This window comes from Terrapene carolina, unplaced genomic scaffold (genome assembly GCF_002925995.2).
Source record: "Terrapene carolina triunguis isolate 2854851 unplaced genomic scaffold, T_m_triunguis-2.0 Scaffold234, whole genome shotgun sequence".
In the NCBI taxonomy this organism is placed as follows: domain Eukaryota; kingdom Metazoa; phylum Chordata; order Testudines; family Emydidae; genus Terrapene; species Terrapene triunguis.
The window spans coordinates 17,004,458-17,029,214 of NW_020664585.1; the positions used below are offsets into that span (position 1 = coordinate 17,004,458).

The 24,757-nt window shown below is 43.4% G+C and overlaps 1 protein-coding gene across 1 annotated transcript; it reads left to right on the plus strand.

Moving 5' to 3' along the window:
• Positions 1-792: 792 nt before the first annotated feature.
• On the plus strand, positions 793-4,634 carry CLDN5 (claudin 5). The gene has a single exon (XM_024206268.2). The coding sequence runs from the start codon at positions 860-862 to the stop codon at positions 1,514-1,516; it is 657 nt and encodes a 218-aa protein (XP_024062036.2). The 5' UTR covers positions 793-859; the 3' UTR covers positions 1,517-4,634.
• Positions 4,635-24,757: the final 20,123 nt, after the last annotated feature.

Here is a 24,757-nt window from a genome sequence, read left to right on the forward strand (position 1 = left end):
ATGTTGTCCATAATCAGTAACAGCTGTGACAGCATATCTGTGCCTTATGGACTATCAGGCTGAGATAAGAGCAGCGCTTTAAGCAACAGTCATTTGTGAAAGGGACGATTTGCAAATAGTTTATGGCTGACTCCCAGCCAAACCAAAAGACAGAGATAATCCAATGTCCTTTGTAGTCTGCGGAGCCTCTTCCACACAAACCCCTTGCAGTAGTGCGGTAAAGCGCCATCATATCACAACCGAGGGTGAAGTCCAGGCACGCAGGCAAGGGAAAGGAGGGGTCAGGTTCCCCTTCCCCTCGTGCCAGAAAAGTGAACCGCGGAAGGGGTAATTGAAAGTGACTTCATCTCCCATTGTGACCGTCACTTCCCTCTTCATCATGGGGGGCCCAGACCGCAGGGCCCATCCTGTCCCCATCCCGTGTCTGTGTCACTGTCGCAATGCAAGAGCTGGCGCACGCTGCCAGCCAGTCATAGAGCCCCACCCTTAACCACACAAGGACCCCCCCCCACACACACACACCCCATGGCGCGGATCAGCCCCTGGGAGGGGAAGACGAAGTTGCCGCGTTTGCAGCTGGCTCCTTTCCAGCCTCTTTTCCTGCCCCCCGCCCCCCAACTCCTTCCAAGCGTTCATCATTCACACGCGCTCCTGCTTCCTTCCAGCCAGCCCCTCGCGGGCCGGGGGCGGCCTCCGCTGCCTGGGACTGGCCGGAGGTGGGAGGGAGGGGCCCGCCCTGCGGCTTCAAATAGAGCCCCGCGGGCCCCCGGCTGGCACTCGCCACCTGAGCCGGCTCCCGAGACAGCGCGAAGCCACCGGCCGCCGAGTCCCGAGCAGCGCGTGAATCCAGAGGAGCAGAATGAGCTCGGCAGCGCGGGAGATCCTGGGCCTGGGGCTGTGTGTCCTGGGCTGGGTGGGGGTCATCCTGGTCTGCGGCTTGCCCATGTGGCAGGTGTCCGCCTTCACCGACGGCCACATCGTGGTGGCGCAGACCACCTGGGAGGGGCTGTGGATGAACTGCGCGGTGCAGAGCACGGGCCAGATGCAGTGCAAAGTCTACGACTCCATCCTGGCGCTGGATCCCCACATGCAGACGGGCCGGGCGCTCACCGTCCTGGTGACCCTGCTGGGGCTGGTGGCGCTGATGGTGACCGTGGTGGGGGCCCAGTGCACCACCTGCGTCCGAGCCGGCAAGACCAAGTCCTGGATCGTCATGACCGGCGGGGTCCTCTACATCCTCTGCGGGCTGCTGGTCCTCATCCCCGTCTCCTGGTTCGCCAACATCATCATCAGCGGCTTCTACGACCCCAAAGTGCCCAACTCCATGAAGCGGGAGATGGGAGCCGCGCTCTACATCGGCTGGGCGGCCACGGCTCTGCTGCTCCTCGGGGGCAGCCTGATTTGCTGCTCCTGCTCCTGCCCCGGCGAGGGCGAGAACGCCTTCCCCGTCAAGTACTCGGCCTCCGCCCGGCGGCCCACCTCCAACGGGGAGTACGACAAGAAGAACTACGTCTGAGGGGCCAGGGACGGAGCCGGGCTGCAGCTCCCAGCCGGAGCCTGCCCTGGGCCCGGCTCCCTCGCCGGAGATGCTTGAAATGACTCGCGCGGACTCCGGGGAGGCGAGCTCCGAACTGGACTGTGCGCAGGTACCGCTCAGTGGCACAAGACCCGCCCGGCTGCGCGCCTGGAGCTCGCCCCTGTTTGAGCCTTGCAAACGTTAAACAGAAAGGACCACCGGCGTGAATTCGGTCTCTCTTCCCCCCTCTTCTGTCTCCGCCGGGATGAGCGGTAAATCGGCCGGTCATCCAGTGGCTGGCACTGCTTCGCCTTAACTGGAAGGGGGTTGTTTGCTTTGAGATGTATGCTATGTAACATGCAAGCGAGTTAACCCATTGCTGCAGGACTATGAACCACAGAGCGGGTGCTCAGGGCTTTTTTTTTTTTTAAACTACTTTGTGACTAATTACAAACCTGCACCTGCTTATTTAATTTGATTACTATTACTGTTGCCCCCCAAATGACCTACCGGATTGTTTATGTGTCATTAGAGAATAAGATAAAGTCTGCGTTCTCCATCCGATTGTGGAGAAATGAGAACTCTCTTAAAACAAAGCCTCTTAAGCAGCGAATTCATCTCCCTAGCCGGGGAATCATCCTTCCCTTACTGTCTTTTTTTATAATTGAAAAAAGTTTCATTGTGCTGTTGTAATGTGCTGCCTTGCCGCTGTACAAACCCGAGTGAACACATGGCTAATGAAATTAACTAACCTAAACTCTGCGGGGCATCGGTCTAAGCAGTTAGGACGATTGTGGTACAGGATTTTACAGAACTAGTTCAGAACTCAACACTCCTTATTTGTTAACCCTGTTTTTATAATAAAAAACAAACGAGATTGTCTATATTTTATATGTATATTTTTATATTCTAGCCGCATGTTTTGTTATTATAAAGATGTACGAACTATTGGGAGCAGGAATAGGTGACAGCCCAGCACTCGAATTTGGTAATTAACAACCAGTGTCTGGTTGTTTGAGACAAACTTTGGAAGGAGGCGGGGTATGCTAGGGCATCATGCACAACTAGCAACTTGTTCTCCCATTTTGTGTCCAGAACAACCCATAGGGAATAGGAGTTTATAGTATAATGTATCTGCAAAAATAAGAGAGGAGTTTGCATCTGTTAGTGCACCAAATGGCTTGTGCTAGCAAACATCTCTTCCTAGGGGCGGGTGCCCTGAACATTCCCCCAGTAGGACTTTGTCATCACCTCCTTCAAATTTGAACGTTGTGAGTGCAATCTGGCTTTTTTAATGGATTCTTTTACAAGACTTCAAATGTTTATATATCTTATCAACTGATATGTGTGCTGATAATGAATTGTGCCACTATTACACTAACTTTCATCATAAAACATTTTCAGTCCTTTCACATTTTTTTTTTTAAAAAGACCCTTTGGGTTGAAATGTCTCTTATTTATTTTCTTGTAAAGAAAATACCCGCATCTGGCTTATTGTAACAGTGGTGGGTTTGTTTGTTTTTTCATTATTTAAGAATTTTTTTCAATTTGTTTGAGCTTGGATAAATAAAATGTAAGTTCTTTTTAAAACTTCAAACTAACCTTGGTCTTCATTCCTCAGTTTAGACAATTAACCTCTGCCCTGCTATGTTTGAAGAAAATTGGTTTAGAACAATCATGGACTGAGATCTTTGATTTTCCACTAATTGGGACAGTCGTTCAGGTATAGGCACTGATCCATGTGCATAGGAAGCACTGTGCATTCAAATAAAACTCATCTTACATTGTAACCTTGATTGCTCAGTACTCTCAGGCCAGCCAACCATCCCTCCTCCTTAACCCATTCCTAGTCTATGTTTACTTGAATATGAAATCATTACAGCATACAATGTGTACTTGCTCTGGCACATGCTTTGCATGCACAATTTGAAATTGGAAGCATTAATGCTGAATAGAATATGGTTAGGCCAAGTAGGCTCCTTCCGATATCACTTTACAAGTAATGTAAAGGACTCGGCAAGGTCTTGGTTGCCATCTTGCTGAGTCCGTCTTGCTGCCAATATCAAATTTTGTGTGCTCAGTAGGGGCACAATTTAATGTGAATATGCATCTGTTTGATTGTGCAACAGCAGTTAAATTTACTAACACCATTCTTTATTTTAAAAACAAATAAGGAAATGCAAAAAATTCTTAACCTGATATTATTGCTGAGACTTTAGATGCAATAATCAAGAAATTCAAGGTTATGGCTCCCATAGCCACCATAACTTTTATCACCGGGGAGGAAGGATGACTAATTTTTGCTCTATGCAAGCACAATTTGGGATTTCCTGACTTAGATGTGTGTGAAACAAGCTTCTTTAAAAAGTGAGTAGGGACTGAGTAAGTGTGATAGTTCCTAATGCAAACTCTAAAAACAATTAAACAAGTTCTAGGCCATGTGACAGTACTCTTATACCAACCCAGCACAATTCTACTGACCCAGATGGACTCCATAAGGAACTACCTTCTGCCTCCAACTAATAAGGAAATACTCTACACATTAGTCTCCCTCACAGTATAACACTAAACCTTAATTACAGCCTCATGGTTCCATCACAAACATATAATACACATGTGTATGTCAACTCTGAATATTTCCCATTGTTGCTGAGACTTGTGATCTAACTGGATCTGTAGTTTTGCAATAGGGCTTCATCCATATTGTTCTTGCTTTGCTTAGTAAACATACAAAAGTGATGGTGTCAATACACAGAGGCTTGAGAGACTAGGACCTTGATCCTGCAAACACTTATGTATGTGATTAACATTAAGCACATGATTACTCCCATTGGAGATAAAACTTCATGCTTAACCACAAGCATGTTTGCAGGATCTGAGCCTATGTGATCATTAAGCAAACACCATATGTGTAGAATTGTTTCCTCAGTAAAGAGGTGCAGTTCTTAAACTGTCAGTGTCTTAAATGAGAGCTACAATACTGTTATTGTAACGTAATATGTGATTTTGGTACAAGAGTGAAATATTCTGTATTTCATCTTTGCAACTTTTGTTTGTAAACACCGTAACCTGATAAACTGTAAAAGCATTTAAATGTGTACATTTTGCAAGAAATCTACCAAAGCTGGCTTGTAATTTGTGTGGTGCCTTATTTGTGTCCTTTACAAAAAAAACCAAACTAGAATACAAATCCCCATACTGACTTCAGAAAAGTCAATGGGGGTAATATGGGCCCGTCGTCATTTCCCCTCGTACTGCACTGTCACTCTAATTAATCTAACTACTGTCGATCTCCTGTGGGTAACGAATGGAGTTAACAGACCTGCAGTCCTTACTCATTTTCCTCAGGCAAAATCTCATTGACTTCAATGGGAATTCTTCCTGAGCCGAATAAAGCCCCAATCCTGCAAACACACTTGTATATAACTTTATTATGTGAGTAGTCCCACTAATGAGAGTAAAGCTGTGTGCATGTGAAAGTGTTTGTGGGACTGGGGCCTAAATAAACAAAACAAGATTTGGGCTCTGACCAGCAATATTTTGAACAACCATTTTTGGTACTGGCGTTAAGTATCAAATAGTTTGTGTTTTCCCCTGGAACCAATCTTATAAAAATCAACACCTTACAGGGAAACTTGATTTAACAAAGCAACCTTTTAGAAGCATAGCTGTACATCACCACAGGGCTGCAGCCACTTAAAAGCAACATCTGAAACAATTACTTTAGCCAGACCTCTTGTATGAAAAAAGCGTGACTTCTGTGCATGTCTCTCACTAAAAATAGCATAATTCTGCCAATAATGGGCCACATTCTCTGTTTATGTGAGTGGACAAAATTCTCCTGAAAGAATGGAGCTGAGCCCTTTTATAGTAACAAAAAATTGGCCCACTTCTTCTGAAAGTGTCTTTATTCTGAATGTCATGGCTCTACGTCCTGTGATAGGCTTTCCTACTGCCAGTCTTTATAAAATAACCTGGGAGAACACTAATAGTAACATCACTGGAGCTGGCATCAGGTGAAAGCCTGGGGTTTGGATGCTTTTTATTTCTACATAGAGCCACAAACAAAATAAAAATCATAACTGAGCACTGGAGAAATAACGGAAGAAGTTAGAAAGTCCTGCTTTCATCAGAATGAGGTTTGGGCCTGATCCTGCCAGGGGCTGATTACTTCTAGCTCCCAAAGTTTAGGGCTGGGGCCTTTGTTTTTGAAAAAAAATCAGATTAATTTTGTGTTTCTGACAAGCACTAGGCTATTTGACCTCAAAGAACAGGCATGACACAAGCAGCAGCAATGCAAGATGTGTTTACATTGCTCCTCCATGGCTGAGACAGATCACAGATGGATCACCCCTAGCGGAAAGTGGGCAGTTTATTCTCTGTGGACCGTTCAGTTCTTAGCCTCGCTGCTGGGACTGCTACCAAAATTAGTAGCAGTAGTTGTAGGTTTTGTGAAATGGAAAATGGAAATAGATCGAGAGCCACCAAGTCATTTCACACAAGCCCCTGAACAGCCATCAGGTTGTAACAACTTCGAATCACTACCAGTCCTGGTTCAATGGACCTGATCCAAAGCCTATGAAATCTATGGAAAGATTCCCATTGACTTCAATGAGCTTTGGATCAGGCCCAGGATGAGCTGGTCCCTTAAGAGGGGGACACTATTACCAATCCTCATTGCCACTCAGTTTCTACAAAGTGTGTTTGAGCTGGAAAAATGCTGTCAACACAAACATACAAAGAAAATGAATGTTCAATGAAACTCTCAATTCTCATGACTAGCAGGGACCTTGCCCAGGTTCTAGCCTTGTCAGGGAGTTCATTCAATACTTTACAGACTTCGTCAAATAATCCCATTGTTTGGACAGGCTGTTGTTTAAAAAAGAAAACATCTTCAAAGACTGCATTTTTCAGCATTCATGCCAGCTATGTTGAGATGAACAAAAGCTCCTCGCCACCCTCTCATTGACTTCCACATGCTGGGCTGGAGAAAAGGTGTCTGCCTGCTTGCCCTTTGTCTGCTAAATTAGGGGTTCTCAAACTTCATTGCACCGCAACCCCCTTCTGACAACAAAAATTACTACACGACCCCAGGAGGGAGGCCCGAAGCCTGAGCCCACCCAAGTCCTGCCAAAGCCCAAGCCCCACCACCCCGGGCGGGGGGGGGGCAAAGCCCAAGGCCTTCAGCCCCAGGTGGGGGGCCTATAACCTGAGCCCCACCACCCAGCACTGAAGCCCTCAGGCTTTGGCTTCAGCCCTGGACAGTAAGGCTCCAGCTTTGACCCCAGGCGGTGGGGCCCAGGTTTTGGCTTCAGCCCCAGCAAGTCTAATGCCAGCCCTGGTGACCTCATTAAAATGGTGTCCCAACCCACAGTTTGAGAACCGCAGTGCTAAATGAACCACTAGAGTTATGAATCTGAATGTCAGCTATAGTTCATACCCTGCAAATGTAGTTAGAACCCATCTGTGCAAAGAGGGGAAATGCACCAGGCAGGAGGAAAGGGAAACTCAGTCAGTCACGTTTGCTATAGGATGTTTAAGAAATATTTCCCTTTCCTGCACAAAGATATATTTGTCATGCATCTGTTCTTCGGGATGTACTGAAGCCTTTTACACTCCAAGGGAGGAATTAGTCCAGGCCCACGGTTTTCTTTATACAGCTATTCCCATGTTAAAACCTGACTACTGAATGTTACATAGTTTGTCCTTGTTTTTTTTTGTCCATCTCTAAAGTCCCAAGAGCAAGTAAGTAGTGCACCCTACTTTATTTTCCAATCTAATCTGTCTTCAAAACCCACCTTGCTCTAAACAAGCTGAGACCCATTACAGCATCCTAAACATTAAATCAGTCCCCTGTCTGTTCTCGGCACTTGGGAAATGCTGAAAGATGCAAGATTCAGTATCAGATTGGACCCACAATGCATGACTGAAGTGAAATGCAGAGCTTTAACTTTGTATACAAATCATCACTAATAGGTACATCTCTTGGGTGTCAGGGTTTGCTTTTGTAACTCTTGGTAACTTGCTTGGTAAGATGTAGCAAATACTTCCGCCAAATTAAACAAATCAGGAAACACTACAGCAAGTACATTCTGTCTTCAGCTCAAGAATTGCATTCAATTTACCTGTAGTCTGGCTGTGGTAAGGCAAATCCTTTCAAAGACAGAGCTCAAAAGGACTCAGATTTATGTTTTGAAAGTGACTGGATTTTGTCAATCCCATTTTGATCAGACCTTTGTGTGTGTGTGTGAACGAGACTTAATTCCAGTCTGTTCCTTGCTGATTCCCTGCAGGAGGGGGCTGCCTGTCTGAAAAACTCCCTTTTCTTCTTACTGTAGCCTTCAATTACAAGAAAAGGACAATTTCACCCACTGTGTCATTGATAAAGCTTCCCATGGCAACAGTGGTCAGGCTTTGAGGTTGCTTGGCTACTCAAGCCTTGCTTTACCTTTTCTTTTTCTGAAACACAGATTGAGAGAGTCTGCCATGAATCACTTTAACAACTTGCTTTGTCTTTGGCATTTTAGAAGTTTGTTTACAACACTGAGCTTTTTTCTCTCCCATAATCCTTCGTGCATGTTACACAGCTTCAAACCAAAGTTATGGCAGGAAAAGGTCATAAGTGCTGTGAATTAACCTAAACGGTTGGAAACATACATATTATGTGAAAGGCATGCTGATGCATTCCACCATGGCTCCTACCCAATCTTCTCAGTACATGGGGTTCCTGCTTTTCCTTAGCCCATCATAAGCTGTTCTGGGATGTTGTGTTTGCCACACCGAAGAGTATCCTCAACTGAATTCAAATTTTAGGCTGCAAAACTGCCTTCATCAGTTCAGGCCAAGAAAGTGTGCTGTTTGTGATTTAGAAATTGTAAAGGAATTGCCACAGATCTGGTTATATGACCCATGGCTTTTCCTGCCTCAGTGTCACGGTCTTGAACACATACACACACAATCTATCTATCGTAAAGAATGGAGATACTGCACATACACTGATTTTTTTTTGGGAGGGGTAGTTGTTGGATACTGAATTCCTTTTTAAAATCTCTGAAAAATAAAATAAAATAAAAAAAAATTGCCTTTCCTAAGCACCTTGTATAGTTATTTACAGTTCTGCAAAATAAGTGAATTGGCCAGATTTTACATTCACTTCCACAGGTGTAAAATGACTACACAAGGTGCAAGACAGTGGAGAATCAGGACTCAGAATTTCTTACATTTACAAAGACCTGGGGGGAAATAGCTATTAACAAAAGGCAGGCTTAAAGGTATATTTGAACTATTTATATTATACACACACACTCTCTCTCTCCTATCCATAGGTCTAGATGACATGCAGTCTAAAAAATTAATTAGATGTACTGAATCACTGACTGGGGGTTGTTGTTGTTTCAGTGATAGAGAACTACAGAGATATGCAGGCTGGAGAAAAGCAAATGTGGTACTACACTCTATAAATTGAAAGAAGAATGATCTTTGCAATTATCCAGTAATTCTAATTTCAAACCACAGTCAAATAATGGGACAATTATAAAGAGAGGGGAAAAAATCACAAACCAGCTACAGGATAATAGAACCATGAACAACAAGCCGCATGTTCAAAACATTTGTAGATGAATCTAAAAGGAGTTGCAAATACCGGCCAGGACAGAATATATAAAGTGATCTAAATTGACTAGGACACTGGGCAGATATAGATACATCATGCCATCTGACCCTTTTCAGAGTGGTTCTAATGGACATGGTGCTTAAAATGGTGGCAGCCGTTGGCACCCTGTCGACAGCAGGGCTCCTGATGGAGCTATTGGTATGAACTGGTATTGGGAACGTAGGAATTTTTTGAATAGGTTCCCTATTTTAGACAAGGCCTATGTGGATCTTGTGAGGGTGTGTGCACTTAGAGAATAGATTTAAAAATTTTATTAAAGTTAATGTTTAAAATTAAATATAGACAAGTTAAGAGGGAAGGTACTGTACATCTGGGGTCCAGCTTGAGTTATGAGGGATTACAGGTATCAGTTACAAGGATCACAAGATACCTACATATCACATAACCAGCATAGACTCAGATTGGGGTGTGGGAGTTTTTAAAGCGTCAGTGGATAAGTGGGCTTGGGTACGCCACCCATGGAATGTATAGAGTCCAAGTCAGTGTCAGTGTAGCGAATAAGTACATGGGTGGGGTGCATCACTTGGTTCGTCAGGGAAGGAAGTGGGTTATTTCCCTGGTTGGTGGTCTTGATTACTCAACGTGGTATTGACGGTGTCCCGTGATGTGTTCCGTATAGATGTCTCTGGACCAGGGCCGGCTCTGGCTTTTTTGCCGCCCTAGGCAAAAAAGCCACCGGCCGCCCCCCTCCCATTGCGGCAGGGGAGGGCGCGGAGCCCGGCCGCGGGCCCGCAATCCCCAACTGGCCAGAGCGCCGGGGGGAGGGCGGCGAGCCCGCCGCGGCTCCGTTCTCCCCGGCGGCCAGAGCGCCGGGAGCAGGGCAGAGAGCCCGGCCGGGGCTCTCCGCTCTCCCCGGCGGCCAGAGCGCCGGGAGCAGGGTGGAGAGCCCGGCTGGGGCTCTCCGCTCTCCCCGGCGGCCAGAGCGCCGGCGGGAGGGCGGCGAGCCCGGCCGGGGCTCTCCGCTCTCCCCGGCGGCTAGAGTGCCGGGGGGAGGGCGGCGAGCCCGCCGCGGCTCTCCGCTCTCCCCGACCGGCCGGAGCGCCGGGGGGAGGGCGGCGAGCCCGCTGCGGCTCCGCTCTCCCCGGTGGCCGGAGAGCCGCGGGGAAGGCGGCGAGCCCAGTCACGGCCCCGCTCTCGGGCCGGAGCGCCCCGCCGCGCCGCCCCCCTCCAGGCGCCGCCCCAAGCACATGCTTGGTGGGCTGGTGCCTGGAGCCGGCCCTGCTCTGGACCACCTGATAGTGTCGGACACCATGAGCTGTCTCATGAGACGGGTGTAGCGTTGCTCGACTCCACACGCTCTCAGTACCGGCTCGTTGTGGGGGTCACATGAGCCCAGGGCTCCCAAGATCAGGGCATGTATCTGGACCTCGTAGCCCTGGGCTCTCAGGGTGTCAGCCAGTGGGGTGTACTTCAATGCCTTCCATGCTCGGGCCTCGTGGAAGGCCGGTGACTTGTTTTCAAATGGCACCGTGACGTCTACCACGAGGACCTTCTTTTCTGCATCTGTCACGACGATGTCGGGTCGCAGATGGCTGTCTGTCCCGGGGATGGCGGAGTCGATGGTGATCTTCTCCAGGGACGGCGGGATGGCTTTCACCAGCCGGTTCTGGATGCAGTGTGGCAGTGCCGCCATGCTCCGGAGTGCTGTTTGCATCCACACAGGACGTGGGGCAGGGTCTCGTTGGCGTAGCCGCACTTTCTGCAGCGCTTGTCCCGGTTGCCGCGGCGGATGGCTCCGTTGAGGGGGACGCAGTTGAGCTGGGCCCGGTGGACGAAACACCAGTTGGCAAACCTGGTGAAGCTGCCCCTGGGGAGGAAGTGGTTGCTGGCGTCCCACTTGCTGGACACCTCGAACACCTTGCCCTGGTCCGGCTTCCGCTTGAGGTTCTCGGCGTAGTGGCCGTGGATGGCATCTTTCAGGGTCCTTTCCAGCATCGTTCTGGCAGTCGGGGTGATGATGGTGTGGTCAGGGGTCTTTATGTGTGGCATCAGTTCTCCCAGCTCCCGGCACTCCTCGCACCACTTCCAGCTGCATCCGATCCTCTTTCCTAGGCGTCTCGAGGTGTTGTGGGCGTGGGACCAGAGAGAGGACAGGTCTCCCCCCTCTCTCCCGAACTCAGCCTCCAGGGAGCCACTGAGGTAAGTGGCGACGTCCTGCTCGGAGGGGGCCCTGGCAATGTGTTTCCTGACCACGTCCCATACGGCTTCCTGCGCGATGCTCCTCACTGTCGGGTCCGGGCATGTCAGGAGGCTGTAGCAATGGCTGTGAAGCCATTCTTCACCCAGCCTACTGCTTGGAGTTAGGGAGGATCCTCTCCCTTCTAATGCCTACTGGGTCCCCCAGGCATCACTGGCTTACTCAGGGGTTGTGTGGCACAGATGTTGCCTCAATTTACATACATCACTACGGAAACACAGCTAGTACTTGAGTGGGGATTGTGGATGGTATCAAATCAGCAAACAGCCATCTGCACAACACTTCAGGGAGAGGAAATGACTAAGGGCACTGGAGCAAACCTCTATTCTTTAATGTCCATAGCAGAAAAAAACTGGGTTTAACATCTTATCTGAAAGACCCATCTATCTATCTTAAACTGCCAAGAATTCAGTATACCTACCTCAGAAGGATGATGGCTGGAGCTAAACCTGATGGGATTTGAACCTGTGGGTCCAGGGTGTTTAAATATTTTTGGACTTTTGCTTAGATCATTAAGATCTAATAACAAAGAAAAGAGAACTATAAATTTCTGATTTCTCACTGTCCCAAAGATCTGTCAGCCCTGCATTAACTGCTTCTGGACAGCTGGGAGACTGGTGGATACAGGGAATTTATGGAATGGGGGGGGGGCAGTCCCAAATGAAATGGATACAGATTACAAGAAGCTGCAAGATGCTGCCCTAGCCTTAATGAAACAGAGACAAGTTTCTAAAGGATTAATTTATAATCTTGCTAGTGAATGGCTTATTTAATTGAAAGGCAGAACAATATAATCTGATTAATTTATTTATCATTTTGATCTAAACAGATTTTAAGGTGCAAGGAGGGAAGAAATTTTAGGGTTTACATGTAATTTACGTATATGGTCAATAAAACATCTTGCACATTTATTGCCACCTTTCAGTTCGTGGGTAACAACAAAAAGCAATACATTTAGTTTAAATGGAAATTGGTTTGTTTATTCACACTGTAGGACAAAAGTAAATGTTTAAAATGTTTGATTTTTAAATGTAAACAGTGGTTAACCCTCTCAAAAGCAGCCTTGATCACATCAGCAATCTTTGAATTCTGTGCCAGCTGTTATCACACTGCTGCACATTGCTGCTTTCGGGCCCAATCCTGCAAGGTGCCAAGTGACATCAATGGGAATTTTAGGCTCTTAGCACCTTGCAGGATTAGGACCTTTAGCTATGGGAAAATCATTTGTGGTTTTAGGCAAGCAGAATTGTAACCCTATTGTATCATTTAAAATACTTGAAATATATTAAATGCAATCTAACATATCCAATGTAAGCTAATATTTCACATTCTTATTGCTATTAGCAGTACTTGGAGTAGTTGAGGGCAAACAAAATGTTAGAAAGAATTTCTGTAATTTATCAGCATTTAAATGCAGTGTGTTACTAGCTAAATGTTTTCACCCCTCAGCTCATAGAGGGCTGAGAAGTGATACTACACAGTCATAGAATATCAGGCTTAGAAGGGACCTCATCTAGTTCAACCCTCTGCTCAAAGCAGGACTAATCCCCATACAGATTTTTGCCCCCGATTCCTAAATGGGCCCCCTCAAGGATTGAACTCACAACCCTGCTTTTAGCAGGCCAATGCTCAAACTACTGAGCTCTCCCTGCCCCCAATATGTAGGCAGTATGCTTTGGGTTTATTTTTGCTGAGTTCTGCACCACATCTAGTCCACTTTTCACACACTGCTTATTGGATAGACTAACTGGATGTTATGCATTTGGCCTTGATCCTCCACCTTGTTTCCCAAGATCTCTCTGCTGGGGTTCTGCATGGGTGCAAGGGTCTGCCCATGCACATTCAATGAAAAATCTGGCCCCTGTTGTCTTCTGAAAATAACATACTACAGAAAAATAAATACAATGTAAAAAGTGCAGACACTGTAACAGTCACTCTCAGGTTTGCTATCAGGCTTAGAATGCGTGCTTGTGTTAAAGAAAAATATGTCTGGTGATTTTAAACAACATAGGCCAAATTTTCAACTGGGCTCCTTAATTTTAAGGTGTATCTTTTTTATATGAGCAAAACTCATAAGAATAAATATTGTAGGTACAGTTAAAAGGGCCAATGAAAATGGACCTCATTATGTTATTCATTAGTCCAGTAAAAAAAAAAAGGGTTGTAACATTAAATGCATTTTTAGATATAAAAACATAAGAACGACCATACTAGATCAGACCAATAGTCCATCTAGTGCAGCATCCTGACTTCTGACAGTGGGTAGTACCAGGTGCTTCAGAGGGAATGAACAGAACAGGGCATTATCAAGTGATCCATCTCCTGTCATCCAGATTCAGCTTCTGGCTGTCACAGGTATAGGGAAACCCAAAGCATGGGATTGCATCTCTGACCATCTTGGCTAATAGCCATTGATGGACTTATCCTCTATGAACGTATCTAACTCTGTTTTGAATACAGTTATCCTTTTAACCTTCACAACATCCCCTGGCAATGAGTTCCATAGGTTGACTGTGCATTATGTGAAGAACTGCTTCCTAATGTTTGTTTTAAACTTGCTGCCTATTAATTTCATTGGGTGACCCCTGGTTCTTGTGTTATGTGAAGGGGTATTCACTTTCTTCACACCATTCATGATTTTGTAGACCTCTATCATATCCCTCCCCCTTAGTCATCTCTGTTCTAAATTGAATCTAAATCCCAGTCCCAGCCTTTGTAATCTCTCCTGATATGAAAGCTGTTCCAAACCCCTACTCATTTTCGTTGCCTTTCACTGTACTTTTTCCAATTCCAATATATCTTTTTTGAGACGGGGCAACTGGAACTGCACAGAGTACTCAAGGTTCGGGTATACCATGGATTTATATAGTGGCATTATGATATTTTCTGTCTTATTATCTATCCCTCCCCTAATGGTTCCTAACATTCTGTTAGCGTTTTTGACTGTTGCTGCACATTAAGCAGCTGTTTTCAGAGAACTATCCATGATGACTCCAAGAGCCCTTTCTGGAGTGGTAACAGCTAATTTAGACTTTCATTATTTTGTGCATGTAGGTGGGATTATATTTTCCAAAGTGCATTACTTTTCAATTATCAACATTGAATTTCATCTGCCATTTTGTTGCCCAGTCACCCAGTTTTGTGAGATCTCTTTGTAACTCTTTGTAGCGCGCTTAACTATCTTAAGTAATTTTGTATTGTCTACAGACTTTGCTACCTCGCTGTTTACCCCCTTTTCCAGATCTTTTATGAATATGTTGAACAGCACTGGTCCCAGTACAGATCCCTGGGGACCCTGCTATTTACCTCTCTCCACTGTGAAATGACCATTTATTCCTACCCTTTGTTTCCTATCTTTCAACCAGTTACTGATCCATGAGTGGACCTTCCTTCTTACCCTATGACTGCTTAGTTTGCTTAAGAGACTTTGGTGAGGGACGTGGCCAAAGGCTTTCTGAAAGTCCAAGTACACTGTATCAACTAGATGATCCTTGACTATGTATTTGCTGACACCCTCAAAGAATGCTAATAGATTGGTGAGGCATGATTCCCCTTTACAAAAGTTGTGTTGACTCTTCCCCAACATCGTGTGTTCATCTATGTGTCTGACCTTTCCGTTCTTTATTAGAGTTTCAACCAATTTGCCTGGTACTGAAGTTAGGCTAATCAGCCTATAATTGCCAAGATTACATCAGGAGCCTTATTCTTAGAGCCGTGGGTGGATACAAAATGTATATCTGCAGATATAAATTGCTATCTGTGGAGCTGCAGGGCTCTACTGGGAACTGCAGCAAGGAAAGCAGCAGCATGTCGGGTTGCAGCTCTCAGGAGCCAGCGCCCCACGCAGGCAGCTCCTCCGGCATGGCTGTACTGCCCCCAGCCCCACGTACTGGGGCAGGCACCAGGCTTAACGGTAGCTGTCCCTAGCTGTGCTAGTGTGTGCAAACGGCTCGCACGCTCCCGGACAGGAGACACAGACCGCTGCATGGAAGGGAATCCTGTCTGGGAGTGTGAGAGCTGCTTGCACACACTAGCACAACCAGGGACAGCTGCTGGTGGGCATAGTGCCCACTGCAGTTGGCAGGGCTGGGGGTGTGGCTGGGGCAGAACAGCCATGCCAGAGGAGCTGCTGGCGCGGAGCGCTGGCTCCTGGGAACATCAGCCTGACATGCTGCTGCTTTCCCCACTGCAGTTCCCAGTAGAGCCCTGCAGCTCTGCAGATACCAATTTATATCCGTGGATATAAACTTCGTATCCCTGCAGGGCTCTGCTTATTCTTTAAGTTCTTATGTATCAACAGTGTATTTTTCTTAAGTTTCAGCCAATCAACATTACTCAGAATGGTTAGCTGATTGAGCTCTGACTGGTATTTGATAGAACAAGGAGTAATGGTCTCAAGTTGCAGTGGGGGAGGTTTAGGTTGGATATTAGGAAAAACTTTTTCACTAGGAGGGTTGTGAAGCACTGGAATGGGTTACCTAGGGAGGTGGTGGAATCTCCTTCCTTAGAGGTTTTTAAGGTCAGGCTTGACAAAGCCCTGGCTGGGATGATTTAGTTGGGGATTAGGTCCTGCTTTGAGCAGGGGGTTGGACTAGATGACCTCCTGAAGTCCTTTCCAACCCTATGATTCTATGCTTTCTCTTGAACTCTTTCCAACTACCATGTCAGTTAATCTCCCTCTGTGTAGGTACCTGTGGATTCTACCCTGGCTTTCAAACACACTCAACAATAAGGTCTATTCTCCCCCTGATGTGTACACACACATAACTCATTAACACTAATGGCCGTTATAATGTGCGCACATCGGGGGAGAATAGGTCTCAAATGAGTGCAGGTTGGGGCACAAAATAATCCATCTGAGAAAGAAAAATAAAGTACTCCATGGTGGGAGCAAACGTGAAACCTCGAAATAGTGCAACTCTATCTGCACGCAGCTTCCCATGAAAACCTTGCCCCATGTGAAGGAATGAAAACAAAAATCACTGGAAAAATCTGAGAATTTCTTATCAGCTCCAACAAAATACCCAACATTGCAAAATTCTTGCTTCATGGATAGTTTTAGGCTAGGTGTTCCAGTCGTTAGATGTTCTGTCTTCACTGGGTATCTTTTGTTAGAATTAGGATATCTGTTGCAATAACCAGTATAACCTTTACCCTTAGCTACACAGCCATACCGGTTTCCAATTATAAGAGCAATCTTTTATTTTATAATACAAATAAACCCAATCGTTATCTCAACACAGAAGACTAAAATGAATAAGCAAAGACTGCTGTGTGATTTCACCATTTTTTCCCTCCATAATTTCCTGCTATTATTTCTATGGAAGCTACTGCCAAGATTCAAAGCAACATAATACTTTATTGTACATGCTGCTGGGTTTGTTTATGACTTCATTTGTTTGTTACAACATTTATTTTTAATTTTTAAATGCAACAGTGGAATTTAAACATCTAGTCCGGAATAATTTTTGAGACCCAGTATCATTTACCAACAGCACAACTTTGTCCTGTTTTTATGATGTTATCCAGGTGGTAAGGAGACCAGTTCCTCTCATTAACCCCTCCCACTCAAGCTCCCATCTTTTTCACAAGCAATGCTAGAGATGGGGGGGACCCCAGACTTAGCATAGAAGCTCAGGACCTCAGTGCAGATGTCTCAGACTCCTGCAGATCCCCACAGTTCTGCTGGGTTTGGAAACATAACTGTAGCACACTGCGTACATAGAGGGGGGTCACAAGACAAACTTCCCTAAAATCACTCCATGGCGGTGAACTCTGCAAAAACATTCTCAGGGATTTTCCTCCACTTAGGTCCTTTCCTCAGGTATTTTCACAAGAGGGGAGTGACACAGCATTTTACTATTATAATCCATCTCTAACATAGTATTATACTGATGGGCAGGCCCTTTCCTCCCATCAGTACTTAAAGCACTAATGAATGTCACAGGGCTATATTTACATATTCTCTCACTGTGCCAACTGTTCCATGTACTTGCACACATTATGACTAGCTCCAAACAGATACCGGAACAATGAATTACTGATGAAATCCCTTTCTGCATTGGAGGCACTAGTGGAAGGGAAGGCATTGCTCAGCTTACAAACTTCCACATCTCTCTTGCATATTCATTAAAATAATGGTATGCCCATTTCATAGAGTGAGAGAACATGCTTCAGCAGAGGTTTGGTCTGAATGGACTGTCAGCTTTGAAGGTTGAATTTTGAGCTCCTGACCCAAAAGGATAACAGAGTATGCTATTGTCAGTGTACTGGAATTAGTATTGGGTGGGGATATGGGTTCAGAGGTGTCTGGGAACTGTAACAACAATAGGATAGGACTCAATGACTGACATGAATAATAAGGTTCTCATTCAGCAAGGTACTTAAGCATGTGCCTGACTTTAAGCACCAAATGTTCCAGTAAGGTCAATGGAATTACTCATCTGCTTACATGTCTTGGAGAATTGTGGCCTAAATGCTCTAAGTGTAAAGTCCTGTATGTTCCAGTCTATGCATCCGATGAAGTGGGCTGTAGCCCACAAAAGCTTATGCTCAAATAAATTTGTCAGTGTCTAAGGTGCCACAAGTACTCCTGTTCTTTTTGCGGATACAGACTAACACGGCTGCTACTCGAAACCTAAGTGTAACAAACGCTTTTCCTGCAAAAGTTCTAAATCGGGGGGTTATCATTATAATTTTAAAAACTGAGTCATCTTGGTGCTTACGTAAGTGAGAGCACGGATGGGAACAGCGCAGACATTACTAGGTGAGTGTCCCTCACACAGAAGAGCGACATGTCTCCAGAAAGGAAAGCTTTGAAGCTCTAACCCAAAACTTCATCAGGTCCTCCCTTCTGAAGGTTTAAAAAAAGTTGTAGAAGAAAAAGCTCACATGCTAAAAAAAGACTTAAAAGTGTAAAGTCCTGTCCCCACTGGGATCAGCAATGTGATAGCTACATCCATGTTTAAACTTATTGGTTGCTAGCAGAGATCCAGCAGCTTCTCCATCCAGCGTAGAGAGAAATTCTTTTTTTTTCTTATAGCTAGGTTATAAAACCATGCTAGATACTCTCTCATGGAAACTAACAGGTAAGTGTGAAGCAGGCACTGTCTGGGTATTTAGTTAACCAAACTAAAAGGGGAAAAGAGATGCAGTTTGACACAAACTCAAAGCCAGTCAAGAACACAGAACCTAAAAGTGTTCATAAAAAATATAGCAGTAACTCCACAGACCATAACAAAGAATTACATCTGTCCATCTAACCAAGAAATAAACGTTAACCTATTTGTGTGCATGTCAGAGGTCAGTATGTTTGTATAAATATACACATATACGGTATAATCTAACAACTCTGGGCACTTATTTTTATGAATTAAAAAGTGGTGTTCTCACCCTTCTTATTAGAAAAATCAACAGAGCTGTATTAAGGTTTCATATTGCTAAAACTTCTATTTTTGTTACTAGATATGCTAGAGCTTTATTAGTATAGAAGTATCAAATAATTAAAAACTAAACAGTTGTCAAAAATAAATGAGCCAAGTCCATTTTGTGATGCTCTAGCTTGGGTTTTTATTGTCTGTTCACCTACTTGCTAAGTTACTAATGTGCCATGGATCTGCCCATCATTTTGAATCAGAGAAGCTCTTACATACTCCCTGCAGAAGAGTCATGATGAGCGCAGGAGGAAATAAAAACAATTTACGATTTAATGAAAAAAGGACCACAAAAATGTGCTGGAAAACAAAAAAGTGAGTAGATCATCACATTTTTTCCCTAAACAGTGGAATAAAGGAGGAGGAGGAGAAGGAGGAGGAGCAATCCTTAGCTATGAGACACACTGGTTTTCTGAGAAAAGATCAATGCTATGGTCTTGGAGATAAGTATTGCTAGCTTTCAAGAGATTTCTACAAGGCACTCTTGATAATAAGGAAAGGCAGACTAGTTATTAGGGTAGGGTGGAAAAGCTGAGTAATCAGACAAACACAACCAGTCAGCATTCAAGATCCGCCAGGAATAAGAGAGATTTAAAGAATTCAGTGACTAAAAAAGGACTAATCAGGAAGTGCATGGCTCAGCAATTCCTAAACTATTTTGTTAATATAATGAGGGAAGAAAAATGAAGAAGAAAATTTTTTGTCTTTGTCTTTTACCCAGCAATGTAGTGACTATGAAGGACACAGTGCAGCATGGAATGGAAAAGATCTGCCTGTTCATGGTATTCATTTGAGTACATAAATTCAAAGCATTGGCCTCCTAAACCCAGGGTTGTGAGTTCAATCCTTGAGGGGGACATTTAGGGATTGGGGCAAAAATCTGTCTGGGGATTGGTCCTGCTTTGAGCAGGGGGGTTGGGACCTCCTGAGGTCCTTTCCAACCCTGATATTCTATGATTCATGATTTTCAGTCTTTCCATGCTAGGGTTTTTAGAACCAAATACTCTTCTCTTTGCTGTTGATGCAAATGACTGAAGACAGAATTCCCATAATCATGCCTTTTAAATAAGTAGATGATCACCAGGGACTGGATAGGAATCCTCCACAGCTGCATTAAAATTTGTGTTCTCGCTTTCCTTGTGGAGGCCATGAAGTGGAACATAGTTCCATCTCTTTCCTTTCCTCCCTTATTCATAGTGGAACCTTTCACTTTGCCTTTTGAATAATGCCACACAGTGCCGTCATTTCAGGAAATGCCAAACTGTTTACACTGCTAAAGGAGTCAGGCATCTTGCTGACAAATTCAGGAAACACTTGAACAGAAGAGATAAAAGCAATTGCTGCAGAACTATTGTTTTCCATTTCATTTCACACACTGAAAAGAGCTTTGGTGACCGCCCAGGAGGTGCCCTCAAATACAGATTCCAAGACACCTTCTTCCTGAGCCTAGAAAACCAAACCAGATTGATCACACCCGCTCTCTTGTTATTCACTCTCTTTTTTCCTGTTAGTGCGTTCATTTTCTATTTTTGTATTTCACCATGTCATTTTCAGTCCTTTTCAGGTTCTCTTTCCAGCTGTGTATCCAACAGCTTGAAAACTTTTCTTACACGGTGCATGCTATGCTTAGTGAGTTTGCTAAAGGGACATTAACAATAGAAGCCAGCAGGATTGAGAGTCAGGATTAAGTCGCTTTAGCAGGAAGAACCTTATAATGAGGATGCCCTCTGCCCTCTGTTTATTAAAGTATTGTCCCAGCTACTCTACACTTAATGCTAATACAACCTAATCCACTTAAACAGAGTTCACAGGGAAATAAACTTGTTGAAATAACATTACTATTCTCCTTACACTAAAGTATACATTATAATCAGTATAATGGTGCTGTTCACAGAATGGGACAAACTGACCGTCAGAGACATCCATTACATGTCCAAAGAAGGTAAACAGGGTTTCTATGAACACAGTTATCTGTGATGAGATAAGAGACCCAGCTGAGAGAACAGGGAAGAGGGTGTACTTTAAGTGTGCTGCAGGTTCCTGCCCCATCAGCCAATTGTCCAGGTGAGGGTAGATGTGAATGCCTTTTCTTCTGAAATGCACCACCACTACTATGCATCTCATAAAGATTGTCAGTGTTGTTGAGAGACCAAATGGCAAAACCTTGTATTATGTGGGGCTCAAAAAGGGTTTTCAACCAAAGTACATTATTCCCCAAGTCAGTAATGAGTCCTGTCTCAGTGTATCATAGCTAAACAGTATATAGATGGGCGAAGTACTTGTCCTTGAAGGGTAGTGAGTCCGGTTCAGTTTATCATGGTTAAACATTTTATAAATGACAAGGTGAGCAATCTTAACTAGGTGCCATGAAACCTAAGAAAATATTAAAATTAATTACTTAAAAGAAGCCATTCAAGCAGCAGTCTTGAGTCAACCAATTAATAACTACTAAGAATCTTAAATCTATATTAAATCCTGCCCTTTCTCTCTGTTTGCCCAGGTTAACTTGTGTCTCCTTTCCAGGAATACCATACTCTAAATAGTAGCATTTTCCTATTCCATTAAAATTATCACAAGAAAAATTTAAATCTAATTCTTTGGCAGTGCTTTTGCAAACATCAGCTCACCAATGATGCTGCAGAAACCGTGCGGAACTGGAAGGTTGCTACTTCATGATGCTGTGTTATGGCTTATTTTTGTTCTGATGGGTTTTTCCTTCCTCCTCATACTCCACTGTCTCGTTGCTGCTGCAGTTTTCTTGTATAGATTAGATGAACAGAGTGAGCTCTGATGAGTGCTGTAAAGTTGAGGAATGGGAGCAGTGTGCGCTGCTGGTTTCTCAGGGAGATTTTATGGTTCTTCTTTAGTTTCACTGGAGGAGGAAGGCACACCTATTTCAAGGCTTAGCTAGATTCAAAAATTAGCTGTTATTCGTTCAATGGCTCAATGCCTTCATGGGCAGGTCTTTAGTAACAGCTTTAGCTCATGAATATGCAATCTACATATACAGTGGTAGCATAAAGGCTTGCATTTACATGCAAAATATTTGCAAATATGCTCCTCAAAAAAAGCTTATGGCATCTTTAATAAGGAATAGCTAGATTTTCACAACTGGAGGAATCATGAGTTAGACATAACCCAAAAACATTTCCCAACTATACATCAGGGCTGTTGATTAATCGTAGTTAACTCACACGATTAACTCAAAAAAATTAATCGCAGTTTTAATTGCACTGTTAAACAATAGAATCCCAATCGAAGTTTATTAAGTATTTTTGGATGTTTTTCTACATTTTCAAATACATTGATTTCAATTACAAAACAGAATACAAAGTGTACAGTGCTCACTTTTTTTTTATTACAAGTATTTGCACTGTAAAAATGATAAACAAAAAGTAGTATTTTTCAGTTCACCTCAAACAAGTACTGTAGTGCAATCTCTTTATCATGAAAGTGCAACTTACTAATGTAGATTTTTTTTGATACATAACTGCACTCAAAAACAAAACAATGTAAAACTTTAGAGCCTACAAGTCCACTCAGTCCTACTTCTTGTTCAGCCAATCGCTAAGACAAACAAGTTTGTTTACATTTACGGGCGATAATGCTGCCGGCTTCTTATTGACAATGTCACCTCAACGTGAGAATAGGTGTTCGCATGGCACTTTTGTAACCAGCATTACAAGGTATTTACGTGCCAGATATGCTAAACATTCATATGCCCCTTCATGCTTTGGCTGCCATTCCAAAGAACATGCTTCCATGCTGATGACGCTCGTTAAAAAAATAATGACAGGTTTCAGAGTAGCAGTCATGCTAGTCTGTATCTGCAAAAAGAATAGGAGTACTTGTGGCACCTTAGAGACTAACAAAAATAATGCATGAATTAAATTTGTGACTGAACTCCTTGGGGGAGAATTATATGCCTCCTGCTCTGTTATACCCGTATTCTGCCTTATATTTCATGTTATAGCAGTCTTGGATGATGACCCAGCACATGTTCATTTTAAGAACACTTTCACTGCAGATTTGACAAAATGCAAAGAAGGTATCAATTTGAGATTTCTAAAGATGGATACAGCACTCGACCCAAAGTTTAAGAATCTGAAGTGCCTTCCAAAATCTGAGAGGGACGAGGTGTGGAGCATGCTTTCAGAAGTCTTAACAGAGCAACACTCCAATACGGAAACTACAGAACCCGAATCACCAAAAAAGAAAATTAATCTTCTGTTGGTGGCATCTGACTGAGATGATGAAAATGAACATGCTTTGGATCATTATCGAGCAGAACCCGTCATCAGCATGGTCACGTCCTCTGGAATGGTGGTTGAAGCATGAAGGGACATATGAATCTTTAGCGCATCTGTTACGTAAATATCTTGCGATGCCGGCTATGACTGTGCCATGCGAATGCCTGTTCTCACTTTCAGATGACATTGTGAACAAGAAGTGGGCAGCATTATCTCCTGCAAATGTAAAGAAACTTGTTTGTCTGAGCGATTGGCTGAACAAGAAGTAGGACTGAGTGGACTTGTAGGCTCTAAAGTTTTAAATTGTTTTATTTTTTAATGCAGGTTTTTTTGTACATAATTCTATATTTGTAAATTCAACTTTCATGATAAAGAGATTGCACTACAGTACTTGTAATGAGATTGAAAGATATTATTTCTTCATTTGTTTGGTTACAGTGCAAATATTTGTAATCAAAAATAAATATAAAGTGAGCAGTGTACATTTGGTATTCTGTGTTGTAATTAAAATCAATATATTTGAAAATGAAGAAAACATCCAAAAATATTTTTTAAAATGGTATTCCATTATTAACAGTGTGATTAATCACGATAAATTTTTTAATTGCGCAATTGTGATTAATTTTTTTAATCGCTTGACAGCCCTATTATACATTTTCCTTAAAATTAAATTATGACTTTAAAGTGTCAATATTTTTATAATTGTGTGTGTGTGTGCGTTTGATTGAAATCAAGCTCTCTCTCTCTTTCAAGGGGGTGAAGAAACCCCAATTAAACTACTTACATTTAGAGCTCTGATAACATCTCTTATGAACCACTCCTCTTTGAAGTATCCTGATTAGACAGCATTCTTCCATTCTTTTGAAGTTAGGAGTTTTTATAAAACAGATCTTACAAAGTTTGTTTTTCAGCTAAGATCATATCAATACCAGCTGGTATCTTATACAAGATGTGTCCTGTTCTTTGATAAGACAAATCTTGTGGCTTATTTGCCTTTTGCCCAATTTTTTGGATTTACAACCTGCCATTTGCATTACATTCACAACTTGCAATTAAAGACTTCCATAAAATATTCTATTAATAGCACAATTATAACACTTATATCCATCTTTCAAAACATAATATAAAAAGAAAATACTATAAAATGTTAAAGCAAAATAGAAATTATAAAGGCATTTGGAGCCTATGTAATCAGTGGGTGTTATCTCCATTAACTCTTGAGGCTTCTCATGTTGACAGAAAATGGAATTCCTCCTAGAAATTGCCTTACCTACCTTAAATCTTTCATATAATTAAACAAACAAGTATGTATATTATAGTCACCAAGCATAATGTATATGAAAATTGTAAATATTTCTTAAAATACACCAATATACAGAAAAAGTTTTTACAAACCTAACGTTGATAAATTATTACAATTTTCATAATCAATGTTTTGCATGCATGTTGAGGTTTATCCCCCACAATTAAGATTAGTTGGGCCCCACTGTGAATCATTGGTACTTCCTATGGGCCAGATGGATGGACATATGGAAGTTCACATCCTGTCGGTTGAGATCCATGAACCAGTCTTAAGCCTGGAGAGATGAAATAATGGAGGACAAGCGTTGCCATCCTGCATCTGAGGCAATGTATGTATATGCCTATCACAGGCCGCCATGGTCACAATGTTCTCATGACTTTCTGCCC